Below are 25,995 nucleotides of genomic sequence, written 5' to 3'. Positions count from 1 at the left end.
GACACTGCCACTGATGTTTTCATGGAATTCCAAGGGTTTTGACTCCAAGGAAAATTATGCTGAAGGGAACTTCAACGCAGCTTAAAGGGAACTAATGAATCTTCCCATTTTTCTTATTTTATTTCCTCCCATCCTTTGGCACTGAGATGATCCCATTGGTCATGGTGATTAACGTCTTTAACGATGCAGAGAATTCCTTCCAGTTTGACAGGTGGGCATCCACTCTCTGTGGGTGAGTGCGGTGGAGAGGGTCTGAGCTAGGGTTGGGAGGGGCACCAGAAGGCCTGAAGGAAGAGTCCAGGCTCTAACCCCCACCATTTGTGTGGCTTGAGCAAGACATAACCTCTCATCCTCAGCCTTCTCACCTATAACATGGGGAGATAAAAAGAATGCCTACCTAGCTAATCATGAGACTCAAAATGGGACAGTGCAAGACATACAGGTGAGGGGTTCTTAACATCAAGAGAGGAAAACTATAGCTCACAATCAAAAGTAGCAAGAAATGGCTAATTTGTAATATGTTTAATTAAGTTCATCCTGATTTTATTAAGATGATATTGGGCTTTGGAATTGACTGTTAATGGGTCAGTCGGTAAATTTTAACCACTTCTCTTTCCTGCCCTTTAGGAATGAAATTGATTACTTGGTTGATTGTATTTTCAGAATTAACATTTCTTTTTACATCACTTTTACCCAGTCTTCAGGTGTGTAACGCCTATGATTGTTTCTGGGATTAAATGGTACATACTGAGGAAGGATACTGAGAGGGTATAAATATTTGTTGGTGAGGACGGTTTCATGAGAAGTGAGTTTTCCTGATTTCTTAGTTCATTAGGAAGAATTGCTACTAAGTGACTTGGTAGGACCTAGGAGAAGGCTTTTGTTGGGAGAGATCCCCAGCCCCCAGTTCATATTCGTATCCTGAACCGTATCCATAGCTAGTTTCTACCCATCAGAAGGATTCTAGTTCTTTAAACAACTCTGCACAGTAACCAAGAGGCAAGAGTCTATCATCACATTTTGCCAAGTGGCCAAGCATATCTCTTCCCACCTTGGCAGAGCAGCTGCTGGTGAAGCTTTCCCTGAGAGCAGAGACAGAGGACTTGATGACATTCCCTTCCTTGAAGATGAATTTCACTAGTTGCTTCCAAAAGTGAAATTTTATTTTGAGGTGGAACTCTCTCAAATTGGAAAATTCATTTTTTGCCAGATCGTTGGTCATGGTGTGAATCTTCCAGGTGGTGACTAACTTTGTTGTTCATCCATCACAGTTCCCTTGAGCCTCTTGGAAGCATATTTTGCAGGTTCTAAGGCAGCAAAGATCAATCGCTGCACGATATTGCTTTCCTCCTGCCCCACTGACTGCAGTCCTGTTGTTCTGTAGCATCAGAAGTCTAGACTTTCTGGGGTGGCAGGGAAGCTAAGAACATTCCCTGAGGGTCAGTGCAGATGGAGGTGATCAGAAGTACCATGTCATCAGTATCTGTGTTCCACCTGCTGAGACATCCGGCCTGCATCTTTTTTTTTTTTTTTTCAACATCTTTATTGGGGTCTAATTGCTTTACAGTGTTGAGCTAATTTCTGCTGTATAACAAAGTGAATCAGCTATAGGCATACGCATATTCCCATACCCACTCCCTCTTGCGTCTCCCTACCACCCTCCTTATCCCACCCCTCTAGGTAGTCGGAAAGCACCAAGCTGATCTCCCTGTGCTATGCAGCTGCTTCCCACTAGCTATCTATTTTACAGTTGGTAGTATATATATATGTCAATATGTCGCTCACTTTGTCCCAGCTTCCCCTTCCCCTTCCCTGTGTCCTCAAGTCCATTCTCTACATCTGTGTCTTTATTCCTTTCCGGACCCTAGGTTCATCAGAACCTTTTTTTTTTTTTTTTAGATCCCATATGTATGTGTTAGCAGACAGTATTTGTTTTTCTCTTTCTGACTTACTTCACTCTGTATGACAGACTCTAGGTCCATCCACCTCACTACAAATAACTCAATTTCATTTCTTTTTATAGCTGAGTGATATTCCATTATATATATGTGCCACATCTTCATTATCTATTCATCTGTCGATGGACACTTAGGTTGCTTCCATGTCCTGGCTATTGTAAATAGAGCTGCAATGAACATTGTGGTACATGACTCTTTTGAATTATTGTTTTCTCAGGGTATATGCCCAGTAGTGGGATTGCTGGGTCATGTGGTAGTTCTATTTTTAGTTTATTAAAGAACTTCCATACTGTTCTCCATAGTGGCTGTATCAGTTTACATTCTCAACAGTGCAAGAGGGTTCCCTTTTCTCCACACCCTCTCCAGCATTTATTGTTTGTAGATTTTTTGATGATGGCCATTCTGATCGGTGTGAGGTGATACCTCATTGTAGTTTTCATTTGCATTTCTCTGATGATTAGTGATGTTGAGCATCCTTTCATGTGTTTGTTGGCAATCTGTATATCTTCTTTGGAGAAATGTCTGTTTAGGTCTACGGCCCATTTTTGGATTGGGTTGTTTGTTTTTTTGATATTGGGCTGCATGAGCTGCTTGTGTATTTTGGAGATTAATCCTTTGTCTGTTGCTTCCTTTGCAAATATTTTCTCCCATTCTGAGGGTTGTCTTTTCATCTTGTTTATGGGTTCCTTTGCTGTGCAAAAGCTTTTAAGTTTCATTAGGTCCCATTTGTTTATTTTTGTTTTTATTTCCATTTCTCTAGAAGGTAGGTCAAAAAGGATCTTGCTGTGATTTATGTAATAGAGTGTTCTGCCTATGTTTTCCTCTAAGAGTTTTATAGTGTCTGGCCTTACATTTAGTTCTTTAATCCATTTTGAGTTTATTTTTGTGTATGCTGCTAGGGAGAGTTCTAATTTCATTCTTTTACCTGTAGCTACCCAGTTTTCCCAGCACTGCTTATTGAAGAGGCTGTCTTTTCTCCATTGTATATTCTTGCCTCCTTTATCAAAAATAAGGTGACTATATGTGCATGGGTTTATCTCTGGGCTTTCTATCGTGTTCCATTGATCTATATTTCTGTGTTTCTGCCAGTACCATATTGTCTTGATTACTGTAGCTTTGTAGTATATTCTGACGTCCGGGAGCCTGATTCCTCCAGCTCCGTTTTTCTTTCTCAAGATTGCTTTGGCTATTCTTGGTCTTTTGTGTTTCCATACAAACTGAAATTTTTTGTCCTAGTCTGTGAAAAATGCCAATGGTAGTTTGATAGGGATTGCATTGAATCTGTAGATTGCTTTGGGTAGTAGAGTCATTTTCACAATGTTGATTCTTCCAATCCAAGAACATAGTATATCCCTCCATCTGTTTGTATCATCTTTAATTTCTTTCATCAGTGTCTTATAGTTTTCTGCATACAGGTCTTTTGTCTTCTTAGCTCAGTTTATTCCTAGGTGTTTTATCCTTTTTGTTGCAGTAGTAAATGGGAGTGTTTCCTTAATTTCTCTTTCAGATTTTTCGTCATTAGTGTATAGGAATGCAAGAGATTTCTGTGCATTAATTTTGTTTCCTGCTACTCTACCAAATTCATTGGTTAGCTCTAGTAGTTTTCTAGTAGCATCTTTAGGATTCTGTATGTATAGTATCATGTCATCTGCAAACAGTAAGAGTTTTACTTCTTCTTTTCTGATTTGGATTCCTTTAATTTCTTTTTCTTCTCTGATTACTGTGGTTAAACTTCCAAAACTATGTTGAATAATAGTGGTGAGAGTGGGCAACCTTGTCTTGTTCCTGATCTTAGAGAAAATGGGTTCAGTTTTTCACCATTGAGAATGATGTTGGCTGTGGGTTTGTCATATATGGCCTTTTTTATGTTGAGGTAGGTTCCCTCTATGCCTACTTTCTGGAGAGGGTTTATCATAAATGAGTGTTGAATTTTGTGAAAAGCTTTTTCTGCATCTATTGAGATTATCATATGGTTTTTATCCTTCAGTTTGTTAGTATGGTTTATCACATTGATTCATTTGCGTATATTGAAGAATCCTTTCATTCCTCAGATAAACCCCACTTGATCATGCTGTATAATCCTTTAAATGTGCTATTAGGTTCTGTTTGCTAATATTGTGTTGAGGATTTTTGCATCTATGTTCATCAGAGATATTGGCCTGTAGTTTTCTTTTTTTGTGACAACTTTGTCTGGTTTTGGTATCGGGGGATGGTGGCCTCGTAGAATGAGTTTGGGAGTGTTCCTCCCTGTGCTATATTTTGGAAGAGTTTGAGAAGGATAGGTGTTAGCTCTTCTCTAAATGTTTGATAGAATTTGCCTGTGAAGCCATCTGGTCCTGGGCTTTTGTTTCTTGGAAGATTTTTTAATCACAGTCTCAATTTCAGTGCTTGTGATTGGTTTGTTTATATTTTCTATTTCTTCCTGGTTCGGTCTAGGAAGGTTGTGCTTTTCTAAGAATTTGTCTGTTTCTTCCAGATTGTCCATTTTATTGGCATAGAGTTGCTTGTAGTAATCTGTCATAATCCTTTGTATTTCTGCAGTGTCAGTTGTTACTTCTCCTTTTTTCATTTCTAATTCTATTGATTTGAGTCTTCTCCCTTTTTTTCTTGATGAGTCTAGCTAATAGTTTATCACTTCTGTTTATCCTCTCAAGTTGCTGGCTTTTAGTTTTATTGATCTTTGCTATCATTTCCTGTATTTCTTTTTCATTTATTTGAATCTGATCTTTATGCTTCTTTCCTTCTGCTAACTTTGGGTTTTTTTGTTGTTGTTGTTGTTCTTCCTTCTCTAATTGCTTTAGGTGTAAGGTTAGGTTGTTTATTTGAGATGTTTCTTTTTTTTTTTTTTTTTTTTTTTGCGGTACGCGGGCCTCTCACTGTTGTGGCCTCTCCCATTGTGGAGCACAGGCTCCGGACACACAGGCTCAGCGGCCATGGCTCACGTGCCCAGCTGCTCCACGGCATGTGGGATCTTCCCAGACCGGGGCACGAACCCGTGTCCCCTGCATTGGCAGGCGGACTCTCAACCACTGCACCACCAGGGAAGCCCTGAGATGTTTCTTGTTTCTTGAGGTAGGATTGTATTGCTATAATGTTCCCTCTTAGAACTGCTTTAGCTGCATCCCATAGGTTTTGGGTCATCGTGTTTTCATTGTCATTTGTTTCAAGGGATTTTTTGATTTCCTCTTTGATTTCTTCAGTGATCTCTTGGTTGGTTAGTAGCGTATTGTTTAGCCTTCATGTGTTTGTATTTTTTACAGATTTTTTTCCTGTAATTGATATCTAATCTCATAGCGTTGTGGTTAGAAAAGATACTTGATATGATTTCATTTTTCTTAAATTTAACAAGGCTTGATTTGTGACCCAAGATATGGTCTATCCTGGAGAATGTTCCATGAGCACTTGAGAAGAAAGTGTATTCTGTTGATTTTGGATGGAATGTCCTATAAATATCAATTAAGTCCATCCTGTTTAATGTATCAGTTAAAGCTTGTATTTCTTTATTTATTTTCATTTTGGATGATCTGTCCATTGGTGAAGGTGGGGTGTTAAAGTCCCCTACTATGATTGTGTTACTGTCCATTTCCCCTTTTATGGCTGTTAGCATTTGCTTTATTTATTGAGGTGTGCCTATGTTGGGTCCATAAATATTTACAAGTGTTATATCTTCTTCTTGGATCAATCCCTTGATCATTATGTAGTGTCCTTCTTTGTCTCTTGTAATAGTCTTTATTTTTAAAGTCTATTTTGTCTGATATGAGAATTGCTACTCCAGCCTTCTTTTGATTTCCATTTGCATGGAATATCGTTTTTCATCCCCTCACTTTCAGTCTTTATGTGGCCCTAGGTCTGAAGTGGGTCTCTTGTAGACAGCATATATACGGGTCTTGTTTTTGTATCCATTTCAGCCAGTCTACGTCTTTTGGTTGGAGCATTTAATCCATTTACATTTAAGGTAGTTATTGACATGTATGTTCCTTTTACCATTTTCTTAATCATTTTGGGTTTGTTATTGTAGGTCATTTCCTTCTCTTGTGTTTCCTGCCTAGAGAAGTTCTTTTAGCATTTTTTGTAAGGTGGTTTGCTGGTGCTGAATTCATTTAACTTTTGCTTATCTGTAAAGGTTTTAATTTCTCATCAAATCTGAATGATATCCTTGCTGGGTAGAGTAATCTTGGTTGTAGGATTTTTCCTTTCATCACTTTAAATATGTCCTGCCCTCTCTTCAGGTTTACAGAGTTTCTGCTGAAAAATCAGCTGTTAATGTTACGGGGATTCCCTTGTATGTTATTTGTTGTTTTTCCCTTGCTGCTTTTAATATTTTTTCTTTGTATTTAATTTTTGATAGTTTGATTAATAGTGTCTCAGCATGTTTGTCTTTGGGTTTTTCCTGTATGATACTCTCTGTGCTTCCTGGACTTGATTGACTATTTCCTTTCCCATTTTAGGGAAGTTTTCAACTATAATTTCTTCAAATATTTTCTCAGACCCTTTCTTTTTCTCTTCTTCCTCTGGGACCCCTGTAAATCAAATGTTGGTGTGTATAATGTTGTCCCAGACATCTCTGAGACTGTCCTCAATTATTTTCATTCTCTTTTCTTTATTCTGCTTCCTGGCAGTTATTTCCACCATTTTATCTTCCAGGTCACTTATCCATTCTTCTGCCTCAGTTATTCTGTTACTGATTCCTTCTGGAGTATTTTTAATTTCAGTTATTGTGTTGTTCATCACCATTTGTTTGCTCTTTAGTTCTTCTATATCTTGGTTAAATGTTTCTTGTATTTTCTCCATTCTATTTCTGAGATTTTGAATCATCTCTACTATTATGATTCTGAATTTTTTTTCAGGTAGGTTGCCTATTTCATGTTCATTTATTTGGTTTTGTAGGTTTTTACCTTGCTCCTTCATCTGTAATATATTTTTTTGTCGTTTTTTTTTGTTGTTGTTGTTGTTGGGTGGCGCTGTATTCCCGCCTTACTGGTTGTTTGGCCTGAGACGTCCAGTACTGGAGTTTTCAGGCAGTTGGATAGAGCTGGGTCTTGGTGCTGAGATGAGGACTTCTGGGAGGCTTCACTCCAATTGATATTCCCTGGGGTCTGAGGTTCTCCGTTAGTCCAGCGGTTTGGACTCGGAGCTCCCACCACAGGAGCTCAGGCCCGACCTCCAGCCTGGGAACCAAGATCCTGCAAGCTTCATGGCGCAGTAAAAAAAAAAAGGAAAGAAAAAAAAAAAGGAATAAAGAAGAAAAGGACTAGTACAATATCAAAGAATAAAAAACAAAATAGAATTAGAAAGATACAAATAATATTAGGAAAAATAAAACCATAATCGTAACAACTGCAACAAGTTAAAATAAAACCACAACAGAAGAAAAAAAAAAAGGTTGTGAGTGGGGGGAGCAAGCCAAAAGGAGAGAACAATAACAAAGTATAAAGAATAAAATAAAATTAGAAGAATAAAAGATTTATTAGGAAAAATAAAAATTATAAAAGAATCAACAATAGTGAATCAACAAGGTAAAACAGAACCTCAGTCTAAAAGAGGAAAAAGGAAAAAAGAAAAAAAAAAAGACTTGGCTATGGGGGCGGAGTTTAGGTGGGGTTGGAAACTAAGCAGGGGAGGGGCTTAGGGTGGGGCGGGACCTAGGTGGGTGGGGGGTGACGTTTGAGCCTGCGGCGTGGTCTAGGCGGGGCGACGTTCAAGCCTGGGATGGGGCCTCTGCTTAGTACATGGGCAGAAGGCGAGAGGCAGCAGGTGGAAAGGAGGGCCTGTGGAGTGTGGAGTTCTGGAGTTGGGAGTTAGGGACCTGAGTGAGGGTGTGTGGTGGGACTTAGGCCCAGCTTATTGGAGGGGGTCTCCCTAGAGGTAGGGCCCTGGGTGGGGGTGTAGGGGTGGGGCTTGGGCTCTGTGCGGCAGGAGGGAGGCTCCAAGGGCAGAGGATTAGGCCCGGGAGCCCAACAGGCTCCCCAGTGCCTAAGTGAACAGGGAAAGAGCTGACCGCGTTCCCTTCTGTTTCTTCACAGCCCTCCCCACTGTCTCCCCCATCCCCTTTGGACCCCTAACCGTGGGTGGGTCCTACTGGGTGTAGGAACTCCTCGCTTCCCCCAGCCATCCCTCAGGGGTGTGGGTCCTGAGGTCCGGCCTTTACTTTTGCTCCCCCTTCCCTCCCTCCCACTCCCTCAGGACCTGCATGGCTGGAGGGGACCTAGGTGGGCAGAGGATCAGGCCTGGGATCTCAGCAGGTTCCTGGGGGCCCAAGTGGGCAGGAGAAACCTGGCCACACTCCCTTTTGATCCTCTTCCCTCCCGGTGGTTCCCCAATTTACCCCTTCGGGCGTGAGATCCCTTCCCCTCCCCCAGCCACCCTTCAAGGGCGCCAGTCCCATCCCGCCTCCACTTCTCCTCCCCCTTCACTCCCCCCATATCCCACATCCTACCCGGTCGCTGGGGGTCCCCCACCGGTGTCTGGTAGGTGCCCTAGTTGTGAGAAGACACGAATTCTGCGTCCTCCTAGTCCACCATCTTGACTCCCAAGGCACCGGCCTGCATCTTTAATATGGCTCCAGTGGCCCCACACTTACCAGTGTGAGTTTAGCCCTCACAACCTCAGTAGTTCTTGTAAAAGGAAATGGGTCAGTTGTAATTATTTCAAATTGGCTATTAGTTTAGGAGCCAAGACTGAGGAATGAAAACTGACCTTCTAAAACAAGGAGAAATGTCAGTGTGTTTAGACGTTGCCAAAGAAACCTCTATTTTATTTTTGGCCACAGCCAAGTAGGAAAGCTCTGTCATCCTGCAAACATGTTTATCTACTGGTCTGCTCCAGGGTCTCTTGCTTTCCCCTGTAACAGTGACAATGCACCTGCTGGCCTGAGAACTTCATGAGCCAAGGAGATCCCTGAACATGCTGTTGATTGTATTTGCAGTATGTGTTTACCCCTGTCCTAATGTGACTTTGAATTGGAGACTCATGGGCCCTTGCTGCCTTGCACAGCTAGGGAAGAGGAAGAGGCAAGAGGAACTAGAAGCAAAATCAGACAGAAAGCAGATGTGCAGCTTTATGGTAAGAAGTGGCCTAGCCTTCCCCCTAAGGCCATGTGGATGTTGCACCTGTATCTGCCACCTCTTCCATTTCAGGTACTAGCTCCAAAGAAAGCCAGCAAAGACTATTGGACAAAGAGGGGACCAACCATGAGCCTCACAGCTGTATCAGGGCCACAGCTCTCCTGAAGGTGGAGGAGGGAGACCTCTTAGTGGCTGGCAGGTCCTGGTGCTCCTGAGATAAAGGAAAGTCGCTGTCCCAATGGGGCCTTCAAAGAAAATTAATTATGTGATGATTGGCACAGCTCAAGGTCTGAGCTCTCCTTACTATGTCAGCCGGAGCCAGAGATTTAATGTGATTTAATGTGATTCTACTCTGGTTGGGACAATTGAAGCAAAGATTGAACAGGCTTAGCCTCCCAGGAGCCTGGTCCTCTGGCCAGTGCTTGCTTGTGCTTTCACAAACACTGGTTTTCCAGTTTGATTAGTGAAATCACTAATCACTGTAAATCACTTGTAAATCACCTCTCCAGATGTATCTTCACTTCATTTGTTTCCTTCAAAGAATCCTTTAGCAATGTCCGTTACCTCTCTGGGTGCCTTTCCTGATCTGATTGGGAGAAGGATGGCAGACTCATTTTCCACGGGAGTGGGGGGAGCTGTCAGTTTGGGAGACAGCCCTCGGCTTCTCATGAAGGGGTTCACACCTGCTGTGTCCTCAGCATCCTAGCTTGATGGAAAAAATCCATCTTAGCCACAAAGATTTTATTTTATTTTTTTTAAACATCTTTATTGGAGTATAATTGCCTTACAATGGTTAGTTTCTGCTTTATAGCAAAGTGAAACAGCTATACATATACATATATCCCCATATCTCTTCCCTCTTGTGTCTCCCTCCCTCCCACCCTCCCCATCCCACCCCTCTAGGTGGTCACAAAGCACCAAGCTGATTTCCCTGTGCTCTGCGGCTGCTTCCCACTAGCTATCTATTTTACATTTGGTAGTGTATATATGTCCATGCCACTCTCTCACTTTGTCACAGCTTACCCTTCCCCCTCCCCGTGTCCTCAAGTCCATTCTCTAGTAGGTCTGCGTCTTTATTCCCATCCTGTCCCTAGGTTCTTCATAACCTTTTTTTTTTTAGATTGCATATATATGTGTTAGCATACAGTATTTGTTTTTCTATTTCTGACTTACTTCACTCTGTCTGACAGACTCTAGGTCCATCCACCTCACTACAAATAACTCAGTTTCCTTTCTTTTTATGGCTGAGTAATATTCCATTGTATATATGTGCCACATCTTCTTTATCCATTCATCTGTCGATAGGCATTTAGGTTGCTTCCATGTCTTAGCTATTGTAAATAGAGCTGCAATGAACATTGTGGTATGACTCTTTTTGAATTATGGTTTTCTCACGGTATATGCCCAAGAGTGGGATTGCTGGGTCATGTGGTAGTTCTATTATCAGTTTATTAAGGAACCTCCATACTGTTCTCCATAGTGGCTGTATCAATTTACATTCCAACCAACAGTGCAAGAGGGTTCCCTTTTCTCCACACCCTCTCCAGCATTTATTGTTTGTAGATTTTTTGATGATAGCCATTCTGATCAGTGTGAGGTGATACCTCATTGTAGTTTTGATTTGCATTTCTCTAATAATTAGAGATGTTGAGCATCCTTTCATGTGTTTGTTGGCAATCTGTATATCTTCTTTGGAGAAATGTCTGTTTAGGTCTTCGGCCCATTTTTGGATTGGGTTTGTTTTTTTGATATTGGGCTGCATGAGCTGCTTGTAAATTTTGGAGATTAATCCTTTGTTGGTTGCTTCGTTTGCAAATATATTCTCCCATTCTGAGGGTTGTCTTTTCATCTTGTTTATGGGTTCCTTTGCTGTGCAAAAGCTTTTAAGTTTCATTAGGTCCCATTTGTTTATTTTTGTTTTTATTTCCATTTCTCTAGGAGGTGGGTCAAAAAAGATCTTGCTGTGATTTATGTCATAGAGTGTTCTTCCTATGTTTTCCTCTAAGAGTTTTATAGTGTCTGGCCTTACATTTAAGTCTTTAATCCATTTTGAGTTTATTTTTGTGTGTGGTGTTAGGGAGTGTTCTAATTTCATTCTTTTACATGTGGCTATCCAGTTTTCCCAGCACCACTTATTGAAGAGGCTATCTTTTCTCCATTGTATATTCTTGCCTCCTTTATCAAAAATAAGGTGACCACATGTGTGTGGGTTTATCTCTGGGCTTTCTATCCTGTTCCATTTATCTATGTTTCTGTTTTTGTGCCATACCATACTGTCTTGATTACTCTAGCTTTGTAGTATACTCTGAAGTCAGGGAGTCTGATTCCTCCAGCTCCGTTTTTCTTTCTCAATATTGCTTTGGCCATTTGGGGTCTTTTGTGTTTCCATACAAATTGTGAAATATTTTGTTCAAGTTCTGTGAAAAATTCCTGTGGTAGTTTGATAGGGATTGCATTGAATCTGTAGATTGCTTTGGGTAGTATAGTCATTTTCACAGTGTTGATTCTTCCAATCCAAGAACATGGGATATCTCTCCAACTGTTTGTATCTTCTTTAATTTCTTTCATCAGTGTCTTATAGTTTTCTGCATACAGGTCTTTTGTCTCCTTAGGTAAGTTTATTCCTAGGTATTTTATTCTTTTTGTTGCAATGGTAAATGGGAGTGTTTCCTTAATTTTTCTTTCAGGTTTTTCATCATTAATGTATAGGAATGCAAGAGATTTCTGTGCATTAATTTTGTATCCTGCTACTTTACCAAATTCATTGATTTGCTCTAGTATTTTTCTGGTGGCATCTTTAGGATTCTCTCTGTATAGTATCATGTCTTTGTGTCCTGTTGCTGTGGAGCCTCACAGCTGGTCAGGCACTGCACTGTTACATTTTCTACAGGACTCTGAAAATAGAACCTTTAACTAAAGCCTCATGTTTCCTCCAGGGAGCTTCCATCTGGGCCTTTGCTATATCTCTTTCTCCAACCCTCTGAAGAGACAAGCGCCTGCATGTTTTCATGATTACGTATTCAAACGGAAACACACTTTCATAAGAGGGATTAAAAGGCAGCAGTTAGAATTATCTGCCTGGATTTCTGTTTATTTGCCTTTGCCAGGGGAGTGGAGAGGCAGGGCAGTTGGTCTTGAGGGGGGAATGTACGCCTTCCTCAGTGGGCTGGTGTTCTCTGGGACAGTGCAGAAGACTGGCCCTGCTCATCAAAGACCAGGGTGGATGAACCTGTGACCACAGCTGGAGGATTTGCTCATTTCCTCAGAAGCCTGAGAACAAAGAGAATCTTAACAATTTGGGGAAGTATCTGTACAGGAATTTTTAAACTCTATCAGGACAGTATTTAAAATCTCTGCCTCTACTTTTAATTAGAGACATCTATCTTTGCATACACCAAGCAGCTAATTTCTCTGGATGTTTGTCAGTAGTGGATACTTAGGCAGAGTTTGGAGTTGTTTAGTCTGTACTCCAGGAAAGTAAATTTCATACAATGAGACCTTTGTTAAATTTAACTTTGTTAAAATGATTAGGAGGAAATGCATCAATGTGTATGGAGGACAAAGAGAATATAAATCCTGTGTAATGAAGAAACAATAGTCAAGGAAAGAAGTAGATGCTATCTAAATTTTCCTACACTATTTATAAGTAATTTGGGAATAATTTAGAATTCCTAAAACTTTTGGCTAACACTATCGTCAAGATTTTTTTTGTTTTAACATACTCTTACTCATAGTATTTTGAGTGAAGAATAATGTGCATTGGAGTGGATTCCCAGTTTCAGGAATTGCTCTACACATGCTTCATACTGTGAGATGAGTGGTTTGACAATTCTAGTGCCCTTCCTGGCTATGATGCTGGCCATCATGCTGGACATTAGTGGCTTGTGGCAGTGTGTGAGAGTGGATGTGATTTTTGCTGACATGCTACACTTCTCGGCACCGTTGCAAACTGGATGGAGCCCGTGTCTCTCTCCCACATTGCTTCCTGGCCCACTTTCTCACCTCCTTGTACACCCCCATCTCTGTCCTAACGTACTTACCTGGTATCCCCCAATACCGTCAGCTATACACATCACCTCTCTTCCCTCCAGATACTGGAATGTCTGGGTGGGCCTGTGGGTCTCTCTCCCTCCTAGACCTTGTTTTGAAGAAAGGAGCTGATTCTAATCTGATTTCCAGAAAAGACTTGAAATTAGATCAAGTGGCCATCGGCATCACCTCTTGATCTTCTGGTTTTTGAATAATGTTTTAAAGAAGGATAGTTTTCGTTCAAGTATCCATTTTGTGAAATACGATTTTCAGATATTAGTCATAGACCTCTGTCCTTCATTTTTCTATACCTTGTGACTTAAGTGCATGCCTTCACGTTACTTGGTGTTTTATAGAAATTTATTCCCTATGTAACATGGAGTTTCACCATGCTTTGCTTAACAATGATTTTTCTCTTGAACATTCCTAAATATTCTCTCTCTTAAAGATTTCATTTGTTACTTTTGGAGCAGCAGTGACCACCAAAAGCTCAAGTAGGAAAAACAAAAACCATTACAGATTGGGTTTAACAAAATCCTATTTACTGAAATTGACATAAATGGAGGACATGACCACTCTTCACATCTCTTCATTTGCTCTTATCAAGGCTCTCAGGGAACCACTGCTGCTGCTAATGCCAATAGCTTTCCCTCCCAGGAGGAACTGCTGAATTGCCAATAAAGTATAAGCCTTTTAAGAGTCTCAGGCACCTCTATCTTCCCATGACTCTTTCTTTCCTGTTTGCCTGCCCTCCCTCCCTCCCTCCCTTCCTATTTTAATTTTATTCAGTGTGGTTTTAAAAAACCAAGAATAGGTGTTGAATTTTGTTAAAGACCTGTTTAGCATTTACAGAGATAATCATATGATTTTTCTTCAGGTCTATTAATATAGTGAATTATATTAATGAATTTCCTTTATATTGTACAATCTTAGGCCATGATAGATAATATTTTCTTAATAGGATATTGGATTCTCTTTGCTAATACTTTAGGATTTTTGCAGCATATTCATTGAAAAATATTGGCCTGTAGTTTTGTGTGTGTATCTTTATTAGGTTTAGATATCAATATTGTACTTGCATTATTAAAAGGACTTGGGTTTTTTTTTGGCCATGAGGCTTATGGGATCTTAGTTCCCCAACCAGGGATTGAACCCAGGCCCCTCAGCAGTGAAAGCACCAAGCCCTAATCATTGGACTGCCAGGGAAGTCCCCATTTTTTTTTTTAAATGCTCTGGAGAACAAGCTACATAACATTGGAAATATCTAATCTATTAAGATATCTGGTAGAATTCCCCTATGAAACCACCTGGGCCAGTGTTTTCGTTTTTCTCTTTATTTCTTCCAAGAAAATTGTTCTGTTTAAGTTTTGTCTCTCTAATGGAGTCAGTTTTGCTAACATGCATCTTGCTAGGAAGTCTGCTATTATATCTAGTTTTTAAACTTATTTTTCATTGAGTTGCACAAAGTGACCACTTATGATATTTTTTAAAAATTCCTTCCATATCAGTCATATTCCCCTCATCTTTGTCATTTCTTATTTGTAATTTTTGTGTTGTCTTGGTTAGATTAACTAGTGATTGTCTTTTGTTGATTTTGTTCTCAAAAAAAGTAACATTTCTTTTGTTTATTAGCTCTGCTCTTTTTCCATTTTCTACCTCATGACTTTGTCTTTATTTCTTTATGCTTGTTTGTGTTGTTGCTCTTTTTCTAGCTTTTTGAGTAGGAGTTCAACTCATTTATTTTTATTGATTTAAGGATAAAAAAACTGAATTTTTCTCTGACCACTGCTTTAATTGTATCCCCCAGCTCTGATATCTAGTGTTTTCATTATTTATATTTAGAAGTTATAAAGTTGATTTGTAGCTCTTATTTCACTCCATAGTTGTTTAATAGAGAGTTTTTAATGGAATTTTGGGGGTTTTATTTTATTACTAATTTCTAGTTTTATGACATTGTGATCAGAGAATGCTGTTTATATTATTCCAATTTATAGAGGCTTTCTTCATAATGTAATTGTTGGTCAGTTTTTGTGAATGTTCCATGTGCACTTGAGAAAAAAGTATAACCTCTATTATTGGGTTCTGTAGATCCTCTATACATTTACTTTTTTCCCATTTGCACTTTCTTCAACTGAAAATGGTATATTAGCATCTCTTATTATTGGTGCTTGTTTTTCCTTGCAGTTTCTATACTTTCTGCTAAGTCAGGGGTTGACAAACTACAACCTGCAGACTAGTTGCCTACTTTTGTAAATAAAGCTTTATTGGAGTACAGCAATGCTCATTCATTCATGTATTGTGTATGACTGCTTTACTGCTACAATGACAGAGTTACGTAGTTGCAACAGAGACTGTATGGTCTGCAAGCCTAAAATAGTCACTATCTGGTTCTTAAAGAAAAGTTTGCCAACCCCTGTGCTATATGAAGGTACATGGATATTCACATTTATTATATCTTTGATGTGAATTATATCCTTTAGCATTATTAGTAGAATTAAAATTTTGCTTTGTCATGTTTAATATTTTTTGGCCTGAATTCTACCGTATTTGATGTCAAGTTTACAATCCCTGCTTTCCTTCTTTCTTTTCCAATTGACTGGAATATTGGTTCATTTTTAGGTGTTCTGAATAACTTTGTTTTAGATGTATATCTTATACTCAGCATGCATTTGCTTTGTGATAAAATTTGAAAATACTTTTGTTTTAATAAGTGAGTTAAGCTCCTTTTGAAGTGGATCAGTTTATTAAACTTTCAAGGTAGAACAGAAACAAGTTTTGTGTACATTGTTTGAAGACTTTTGAAGGTACTCTATGGTGTATAAATGATGGTAGAGTTAATCCAAAATAGATAGGTGAAGATACCTTGGATTTTGAATTTTATACTGGGCACTGTTATTGTGACCTTCCCCTCTGCTGCATACGATTAAAGCAGCACTGGCTAAAATTTTTGTTGGACTTGAAATGAAAATGCAACTCTGAATAATTGCTTAAATTGAGGATTGTTGTTATGTAAGTTAAAAGGCAGAGTTTACATCTTGGATAACTAAAAATTAAAACAAACAAGAAACTTTCCAAGAATATTAGTTACCTAACTCTACTTTAATTCATTTTATGTATATACTATTTTAGTACAACCACTTATTGATTCTACTATTGGCCAAGTCCTGCTTAAAGATCTAATGACACAGAGATGGTTTAAAGCAACATCTCTCACTTCAGAAATTCATTGTCTAGTTTGGACCATGAGGGAGTCATTTTCATACACACAATGTCTAGAACTGGCCATTCTCCTTTCAGTTAATCTGGGGTCTTTTGGTTTTCCCCCTCTTTCTTTGGATGACATAATAACTGAAATGTGTTATGCTTTCTTTCATGCAGGGCAGCCACTGATCACAATGTGGATAATACAACAGAAATACTCAGGGAGTGGTTGAAAAATGTCCAGAGAGCCTATCACTATGTGGAGTGGAGGCCTATGGATGAACCTGAGTGAGTAGCAAGAGAACATTTTGTGAACTCATTATTCACCCTTCGCCCCTTAACCAGTCTTCCAGCCATGTTAGGCTTCCAACCTTGGGGGCACATGTGACTTTCCCTTGTCTTTCATCTCTGTGTCTAGTAAGTTACAAAGGCCTGCCATTTCTTCCTTTGACAAATCTTCACGTCTCTCTTCCTCTTTACTCCTGCAGCTACCGGCCAAGTTCAGGTTCTCATTATTTCTCAAGTAAATTACTACAGCAGCATATATTTTTAAATATTGTTATTATTTATTCATACTTGGAGGATAACCCTTTTATCCTTGAGGGAGCATAGTGAAAAGTTTGTATACTTCTGACATACACCTTGCTTCTTCACTCATCATATCTTGGTAATCATTCCAAAGCAATAGTTAAGGAGTGTCTTCCATTATTTTTATGACTGCAGAGTATCATTGTGTGGATGTATCATAATTGTTTAATCAACCTCCTACTGATGGACATTTACGTTATTTCCGGTCTTTACCATAGCAATTTCTTAGTAGCCTCCATCTTCAAATCATTCTCTATACCACACTGTCAAATCAGTCTACCTAAAATACTAGCGATGTGCTGTCATTTCTCTATTAAAAAGACTTCAGTGACTCTCTAGTACCTACAGAATGAAGTTCAAATACCTGATTTATATTTTTAAAAGATTTCATAAATTTAGCATCCCTACGTATACACCAATATTTCCTAAAAGAAAACTGCTTCAAACTGGATGTTGCTACCGGTTAACTGCTACCAAAAGCTGTTGCTAATCATTCCAGTTACAAAGATGTACCTTCTCTCAACACTTGTATTGCTTATGTCCTATATCTTCTTGTTTGACACAACAATAAACTTAACTAACATTCACTATCTGATTCATGCACTTTTTTCTAAGTATTTTTTTTGTTTCTTTGGCAGGGGCTAAAATATGCAAATACTTTATATTTCACTCAGTGCTATGTTCTTGGTGGGCACTAAATTTATACTTGTTGGATGAACAAATAAGTAAATGAGAACATGAATAAATATATTTAAACTTACTACTCTAAATGTTTCCAAGGCTACTACAATTCTAGCTTAAGAAATTGTAGAAATAGGATGAATTGAGCTACTGAAATTTTGCCCAGGATAAGTCATTTATTGGAAGCCAAATATGTATTATCACAATAAGGAGTGCTATTCCAGAACAAATTTTTGTTCTTCTAGTCTCTCTTTATATAATATTTTTATTATGTGTATGTATGTACGTATCTACATATATCTCTCAAATCTCAGTATATGGTCCATACATGGAGCAAAATTTAACAACCAAGTTTGAACACTGTAAAAAATTTTGAACAATCTTTTGGAGTTCCTTATAATGGAATTTGGCCTAATTAGAGTAGCCCAGAAAGACTCTATGTACCTCTGTTGCATCCTAGTAATTTTCTCCATTGCCGGATTTTGACTAAATATATTGTATGCCAAGGTCATTGTGAGAAATACCAGAGAAGGCGTTTTTGGAGGCAACATATTCAGAAAAACAGAAATTCCACTGATTTTTGTAGATACAATAATTGAGGAAGACATTCCAGAGACTTCCTGTGCAAAAATAGTTTTATTAATTTTATTTGTATGGTTACGGTCTCATTGTTTTTTGCGGTTTCTCATTCACTGAGGGAAATGTACTGCCAGTGCAGCATTAAGAACTTGAAGTGGTGGCCAGTTTGGGGCCACTGTGACTTTATCAATGACCATACCAGTTGGGAGCTTTCAGAAAGGTTCTTGAGGGTGTGCTAACCCACCTGCCTCCATGGCCGTGGACGAGTCCTGGCCTGGCTGCTTTGTGGATGTTGATAGAGAGCCCAGCATTATGCATCCGCTCCATGATCTCACTCCATCTGGGGCATGTCAACGTGTTAGACTCTATGGAATCGTTTACTGAGACTTGACCATGTAAGGTAAACCTTTGTTTTTCCTGGGAAACTCATATTTTGATGCTGTAACATTTCCAAATGTATTTGATGTCTAAATGTATAAGACTGTGTCTAGGAACATGAGCATTGGGGTTATGCCTGGATTCAAATTCTGACTGTACCCCTTGTTAACTGCATAAGGTTAAGCAAATGGTTTAACCACTCTAACCAAGTTCCTCAGCTCTGCAATGGGGAGAGCGGTAGCACTTACATCACAAGAACTCAGTGAGTTCTAATGAGAACCCACTGAAATACTTCATGTAAAGAGTCATGTGTATGGGAAGCAGCAAATTACTTAATCTCTCCTTGCTCCAGTTTCTTATCGGTAATAATGGAATAATGATAGCCATAACAGTATTGACTTCCTAGGGTTACTGCTGGAAGATTAAATGAATTAGTACATAGTGCCTGGAATATATAGGCACTCAATAATTATTAGCTATTATTATTATTAATATTATTGTTATCATTACTATAGGTCTTATCCTGATGAAATTGGACCAAAGCACTGGCCTGGCTCCCGTTTTGCTCATGTGATGAAACTACGACAGGCAGCCCTTCGAACTGCGAGGGAAAAATGGTCAGACTACATTCTGGTAAAAACAGACGTTTAATTTCTTGACAACTGTTATCTAGAATGTTTCCAAATCAATTGTTGATAATGTAGGACTGTGAGAACAATCAAAACAACCCTTTTTTAGACATCTCCTCCTCAACGTTTTAATAAAGGCACAAGATAAAATCTGGAGAACTTAATATCGGGATACCTGGATTTCATCTCAGACTCATTCCTGGCATTTTTAGTGAATAAGCAAATAATCTCCTGAATTATTCAATCTCTTTATTGTAGTAGGCATAAGAAACTCTAATACTTTTTAGTTCATAGAGAATGCTATGGGTAAAGCAATATAAGAGGTCTTGAATTTTTAGAAGAGTTTTGGGGATATGAGAAACTGATTACGTAAAAAGAGATTCAAATTAACAGCTCTGAAATGCTATTATTCCCTTTTGCTCCCGAGTGTCTGGGGAATGGTATCTCTTGCTTGGCTTCCTGGTTGCTCCGAATTATGCTGGACTCTCCTGGAGAATTTCTCTCCGTGAAGAGGTTCCATTACTTCCCTCAGAACTTTGAGAGTGGTCCAGAAAAATGCTGGACTTGACAATTAAGAATCAATGTTATCCTTATCCTCCAGGAACCTGTCTCAGTTAGAAAGGACAGCTCCTTAATCGGCAAGAAGCTACAGTCCCTATTCCCTTTGGAAAATTGACACAGGCTTTTCTCCCCCAAAATTTATGGGAACAAAGTTCTTCCTCTGTGGCCCCCAAAATCCATTTAATTCTTTTGGCAAACATTTTCTAGTACAACACTACAAATAACGCCAGTAAAGCAAAGCCAGTGTTGTTTCATTAAACTTATGGACGTCTGTTCTCTGTCACTAGACTCTGATTCCTAAAGGGAATACTGTTGACCTATGTCCATCCTCAGCCTCTCAACCACAACAAAAATCAGCCCAATAGTTTATCACACACATAATTTCAATACAAATAATTTCATAGAAGTTTCAAATTGTGCTGATATTTAACGTTGTATAGCTGTTTAAATGTCATTGAAGTGTACAAGTGCTGAACCACAAAATTTTTGGTGAAGAGATTGACTATCAAAGAATGAAAGCTTCTATTTACTTTGTGTGTTGCAGGGGGGAGATATACATAACATAAAATCTACCATTTTAATTTTTTAAAGTGTACAGTTCCGTGTGATTATTTTATATTGATAGAAACTGTTGCTCTACTGTCGCTGTAAATGAATCAGTGTTAACATGGATTTCTGGTAAGAATGGGAAATAGCTTCGTTGGTTAGCATGGGTTGCTATAACGTACTTTAAACAAAAATTCTCATTGTAACATTAAGATAGCATTTATGGATCGGTTTGAGGCCATTTTGGCTTTACTATAGACAACCTGAATAGGTGTGTTCATTTGTACCTAGAGTGGGCACTCAGTAAGTGTGAATAAGTCCTTATTTAAGGGCTTGAGAGCCGTTAGTAGCTTATACTTAAACCACTAACCAAGGGTGTAGGTTAGGTCCTCATTGAGTTATGTGCCCAATGATGATACCGATTCATTGCTCGGTGCCTTATACAGAGCTAAACATGTGGAAGTTAGACTAAATGTATTTTGCCTGAATGAAAGCCATCCAGCTGCAAGGGGTTTCCATAAGGAAAACACGGATAACATGGAGAGCTGGTTCCATATGTCATGAGCAAGTTTCCATGATCCTTTGGCAAGTGTTGGGTTACTCTTGTACCCATTACTGAAAAGTACCTTTTCATGCGACGTTATCCTTTTCTTTTCCTAGTTCATAGATGTTGACAACTTCCTGACTAATCCACAGACCCTCAATCTACTGATTGCAGAAAACAAAACCGTTGTGGCCCCCATGCTGGAGTCTCGGGGCCTGTACTCTAATTTCTGGTGCGGAATCACACCTCAGGCAAGTCTTTTGGGTAATGAATTAAGGTTATGAGTTTTAACAAGGAAACCACCTGTCAACAGCCCCATCAATCTTTTTCTCCCTTGAATGAAACATGCCTGTCATTGTGTTATTGGAGCAAGCATTTTTAGGAAAGGAGGTAAATCCAGGTCCAATGCCACAACCCCGTGAGCTCTTCTGTACTGATGACTTACGAAGAAATTATTCTAATGAACTTAGCATTAGAAGCTTTAAATTCACCACCATAGCTTGCTGAAATTTGTACTTTTTTCCTCCCTGGTTCAGAGATTTTCAAAAACGTAAACATTTTTTTTGCTCATCAAAACTAACATAAGAACACTATAAAAAACTGGGAAGAGAAAAACGTTTTTTAAAGAACCATTTTAATCCCTACCACTCTAACATCATAGATGACAGGTTGCATGTTTTTAACTATATCATCAAGTGCCTATAATGCAATTTACTTAACCTTTCTCTTAGTTTAAAAACATTTAAGTTATTTGCAACTTTTTTTTTTTTTTCGGTATGCGGGCCTCTCACTGTTGTGGCCTCTCCCGGAGCACAGGCTCCGGACGCGCAGGCTCAGCAGCCATGGCTCACAGGCCTAGCTGCTCCGCGGCATGTGGGATCTTCCCGGACTGGGGCACGAACCCGCATCCCCCGCATCGGCAGGCGGACTCTCAACCACTGCGCCACCAGGGGAGCCCTATTTGCAACTTTTAACTATTATAATGACCGTCATAATTAATATAAAATTTTCCATATTTAATATTATTTCTTTGGGACAGCTTCTGAGAGCTGGAATTAGTGAGTCAAAGAGTATTAAATATTTTAATGACCTTTGATATGTTGCCAAAATATTTCCAAAGAGATCTAATAATTAGAACTGCCATGGTAGATGTTTTTACAAAATTTGAGTTAAAAAAAAATTTCAAATTTCCATCATCTCTCTTTTCCATTGTAAAATTTTCGAAGTCTAGAGATCTGTTGCAGTGAATGTTTATGGCTGATTATATTTTTTATTCTTTAGTTAATAAAATAGAGAGGTAAACTGATCAATGTAGTACATATCAATGTAGGATAAAGATTCTTTAAGGGAAAAATTATATGTTAAGTATGTTCTCCTGCTCAAAGAGCTAAATTGTCAGTCCCTCTTTTATATTTGGTTTGGTTTTAGATGAAGAATGAGGCCAGTGGTGTGCTGATAAATATATAATGACTGGTTCTCTGTGGGGGAAAACCCTTGATTGGTAGCATTTACCAGTTTTCATGGTGTAAGGACTTCTACCACGCAAATGTTGTTTAAGCTGAGGGAAAGGTTAAGTAAATCGCAGTACAGTCACTTGATGATATAATTATTACAAATATGCAAAGCTTGCTGTCTATGGTTTATTTACAATGGTGGGGATTAACGTGATTTTTGCTTTTACAGATTTTAAGCTACCAACGTGTCAACTGACTTGCAAACTTCCTGGCTCTAGCACGCTGCTGGATGTGGCGGTACTCTTTCGTTACAGTTATCTCCCATTGCTCCAAGAGATTTTGAATGCATGTTATCCACATCTCTTTTAGGGACAGATTAAGTTCATATTTATAAAAGCCAATCAGTTCCTTGGGGAGAAGCTGTTATATTAAATTTAAGTTCATACACTCTCAGTTAATAATCTGTAGTGCTTCACATGGCAGAATCACCCTGGGGTGTTTTTAATGAGTTGTACATTGACACCAGCATCAAGAGTGGATTATCTTAGTAACCGCAGCCTCCCAGTTTCTGTTGTCTTATTTGCTTTAATATTAACAGCTCACTTACTCTGCACAGTAAAAGTAAAATCTAAGCAAGTTAGAGGCAATTCTAATTTGTTTCTGTTTCTGGCTCTCTTATCATCCCCAGTGAGACTTCTGCTAGGGCAGGAACAGAAACAGCCGATGACTTCATAAGCTTGAGGCAGACCTTGGTTTCCAGAGCCTTTAAGCACATCCAAAACCAAATGACCTCAGGTTTTTTTTTTTGCGGTACGCGGGCCTCTCACTGTTGTGGCCTCTCCCGTTGTGGAGCACAGACTCAGCAGCCATGGCTCACGGGCCCAGCCGCTCCGTGGCATGTGGGATCTTCCCGGACCGGGGCACGAACCCGTGTCCCCTGCATCGGCAGGCGGACTCTCAACCACTGTGCCACCAGGGAAGCCCTGACCTCAGTTTTATCTGGTCAATGAACCAGAATCATTACCAACAACATTCAGTTTATGTGGAAAAAACGACACATCTATTGCCTCTGCCTGTCTGCAGGAAGCATATTAAGTCTCTTTCTCTCTTTCTTTCCTTCTCTGCTTCCTTCCTCCCTGCCCCCAGGATATTCAGTGATTCATTATCATCATGAATTTTCCAAGCTTCTCATTCTGACAATATTGTCCTAAGTAGTCTAGAACCTTGTATTTGACATGTGTTCTTAGGCAGTCCTCTGAAGAACCAGTTTTCCCTTTGTCCCTTGGAAGAATATTGATAAGTTGAAGGATGTTAAGTGATCCTTAAGTATAAGGCTTATAAAAAAATTGTAGGAATAATAATACTTCATATAATGCATTACAGTTTCCAAAGTATCTTCACAGACCGTATCCCATGTGATCCCTTCTACAGCCCTGTGAGATAGACAAATCAGCTCTTACCCCATTTTTTCAGGAGAAGAAACTTAGGCTCAGAGAGGTTAAGCATGGGCCTTAAGATCAATCAGCTAGATGGTAAAGATGACTCTAAGACGCACATCTTCTATGTCTTAATTTGTGATCCTTCTTCCTGGCCACGTGGTCAGTGTGAGCATTAGCTCAGCTAGAACACTAGTTGAGACCCTGAAAGAAATGTCAGAGACGAGGCTGCAGTGCCTAATGTGTGGGTACTGACACCACTGCAGAAAGTGTGACCGTAAGGGAATGTGACTGATTAATGAATATGAGAGAACTTTTGCAACTACTGAGTATTGTGCCCTTCGGAGTGCTGGCCCTGTGAAACTTGACACTCATTCCATGAGCCTGCCGTTGCCTAAAATGTTTTTGGAAATGCCTTTCCAAGCTTCACATGCTTTTAAGTATGTTTTGTCAAGACACATCTTCATCTTCTCTGGAATGGGTTTGAGCTTTGGCAATAGTCAAGTTATAATTGGTGCCACTGGAGTATAAAGCTCCAGTGGTTTCTGCACCCCATGAGGGCTAATAACACTGGAGTTGTCAATTTACTGCTAAGCCTCCAGCATCTAACACAGCCTGGATTACAGTAGGCACTCAGTAGATGTTTGTTGAATGAACAGTTGAGTTTGGAGGGAAAACAAGCTGGGTTGCTCCAAACCAGTGTGTTCAAAAACCACAAAGTAAGCGCATTGGTTGTCCTGTGTGCTTGCCCAGAGGGAACTTTCAAAAGGGGAATCCCGCCAAAAGTGTGGAAGCTCCACCAGGATAGTGAATAAGTAATTGCATTGAAAAAAGACCCCATTTATATGTTTAAGTACTGCACATTTAGTTAAAAATAGCCAATGTAATGTAGTCATTTTAATAATAGCCAATATTTATTGATGCTTTCTTGGTGCTAGGTACTGCTCTAAGCACTTTTCAGGTTTACCTTCCTTAATTGTTACAGACAACCCCATGGAGTAGATAGCGCCATCATTCCTATTTTACAGATGAGGAAATAGGCACAGCAAGGTTGAGTAACCTGACCAATACCTACAGACAGTAAGTAGCTGAGGTGTGATTTAACCTCAGACAGCCAGATTCCAGAACATGTGTTCTTAACTGCTCTGCTCGACCACCTCTGATAACTCATGTCATATTCAATCATTAGTCAACTCAAAGTATACTTTTATGAAACTATTAAATCAAGAGATATGCTGAAGCCAAAATTATCTCTGGTAACAGGACACTTTTAGTATTGTTTTATATGTAAATAGCATTTCCTGAGCTCAGCTGGAAATTCTTAGGCCAAGATAAGAAGAGAGAAGGTGACTTTGCTTGGGGACTTGTACTTAACCGGTGATGACTTAGGAGTCAGCCTAAGAGAAGATTGGGAAAGAGGAAGCTCTCAGATCAGTGAACATAACCCAGCCATTTGTTCCTTACAGGGCTTCTATAAACGGACCCCAGACTATCTTCAGATTAGAGAATGGAAGAGGTTGGGCTGTTTTCCGGTCCCCATGGTCCACTCCACATTCCTAATTGACCTCAGGAAGGAAGCCTCTGACAAGCTGATGTTCTACCCCCCTCACCAGGACTACACCTGGACCTTTGATGACATCATCGTCTTTGCCTTCTCCAGCAGGCAAGCAGGTACTTGTTTGTATGCGGTTTGTACTGCCACCATGGAAACATTGCAAATAACCAGCTCCTTTGTTTTGTGCATTTTATTAAAAAAAACACTCTTAATAAGGAAATAGTTTTCCTATTCAAGTAGTGTTAGAGGCAATTAATTGTCTGCAGTAACCATACCAGCACCCTCTGTGTTGCTGTCCCTGTGAGCACCAATGACCAAGAGCCAGGACTGGTCCCTACCCAAGAATCCACTCTCTTTTAAAAAAAAAAAAAAAAGGTGGTGGTTGCCGTGGGCCTGTGATTCGTTCTTTATGGTGCTATTGCATTGCTTTGTTCAATATAGGAGTCCTTTACTTAATTAGAAAACTGTGACAGAGGGCCAAAAGTACACTGGGGAAGACCCAGGCTTAAAAAATGGAAGTTTATTTCTTCTCAAAAAAAAAAAATCAGAGCTAGTACCGTGGCTCTGTTCCACAAAGTTTTCAGAGACCCAGGCTCCTTCTCTGTTGCTTCTCCACCTTCCATGAGGTATTGTCCTTAATCCTATGATCCAACATTTCTCATCAGTGTAGATGCATTTCAGCTGTTGAGTGAAAACCATAGAGGGGAGGGCACTCTCCGGCCCTTTAAGGGTACCATCCAGGAGTTGAACACATCACTGCCATGCATAGCCCATTAGCCAGACTTAGGACAT

At 39.5% G+C, this 25,995-nt stretch overlaps 1 protein-coding gene across 1 annotated transcript in view; it reads left to right on the top strand.

Moving 5' to 3' along the window:
* COLGALT2 (collagen beta(1-O)galactosyltransferase 2) overlaps nucleotides 1-25,995 on the top strand; it is a 127,045-nt gene that overhangs the window by 50,434 nt on the left and 50,616 nt on the right. The window contains exons 2-5 of the mRNA XM_065881082.1: nucleotides 16,430-16,540; nucleotides 18,994-19,111; nucleotides 20,875-21,009; nucleotides 25,115-25,319. Of these exons, the coding sequence (XP_065737154.1) occupies nucleotides 16,430-16,540; nucleotides 18,994-19,111; nucleotides 20,875-21,009; nucleotides 25,115-25,319 (569 nt within the window). The remainder of the gene's footprint in view (nucleotides 1-16,429; nucleotides 16,541-18,993; nucleotides 19,112-20,874; nucleotides 21,010-25,114; nucleotides 25,320-25,995) is intronic.

This window comes from Phocoena phocoena, chromosome 1 (assembly GCF_963924675.1).
Source record: "Phocoena phocoena chromosome 1, mPhoPho1.1, whole genome shotgun sequence".
In the NCBI taxonomy this organism is placed as follows: domain Eukaryota; kingdom Metazoa; phylum Chordata; class Mammalia; order Artiodactyla; family Phocoenidae; genus Phocoena; species Phocoena phocoena.
Note: the sequence above shows the minus strand (reverse complement) of the source record. Positions and strands in the feature narration are given on the sequence as shown.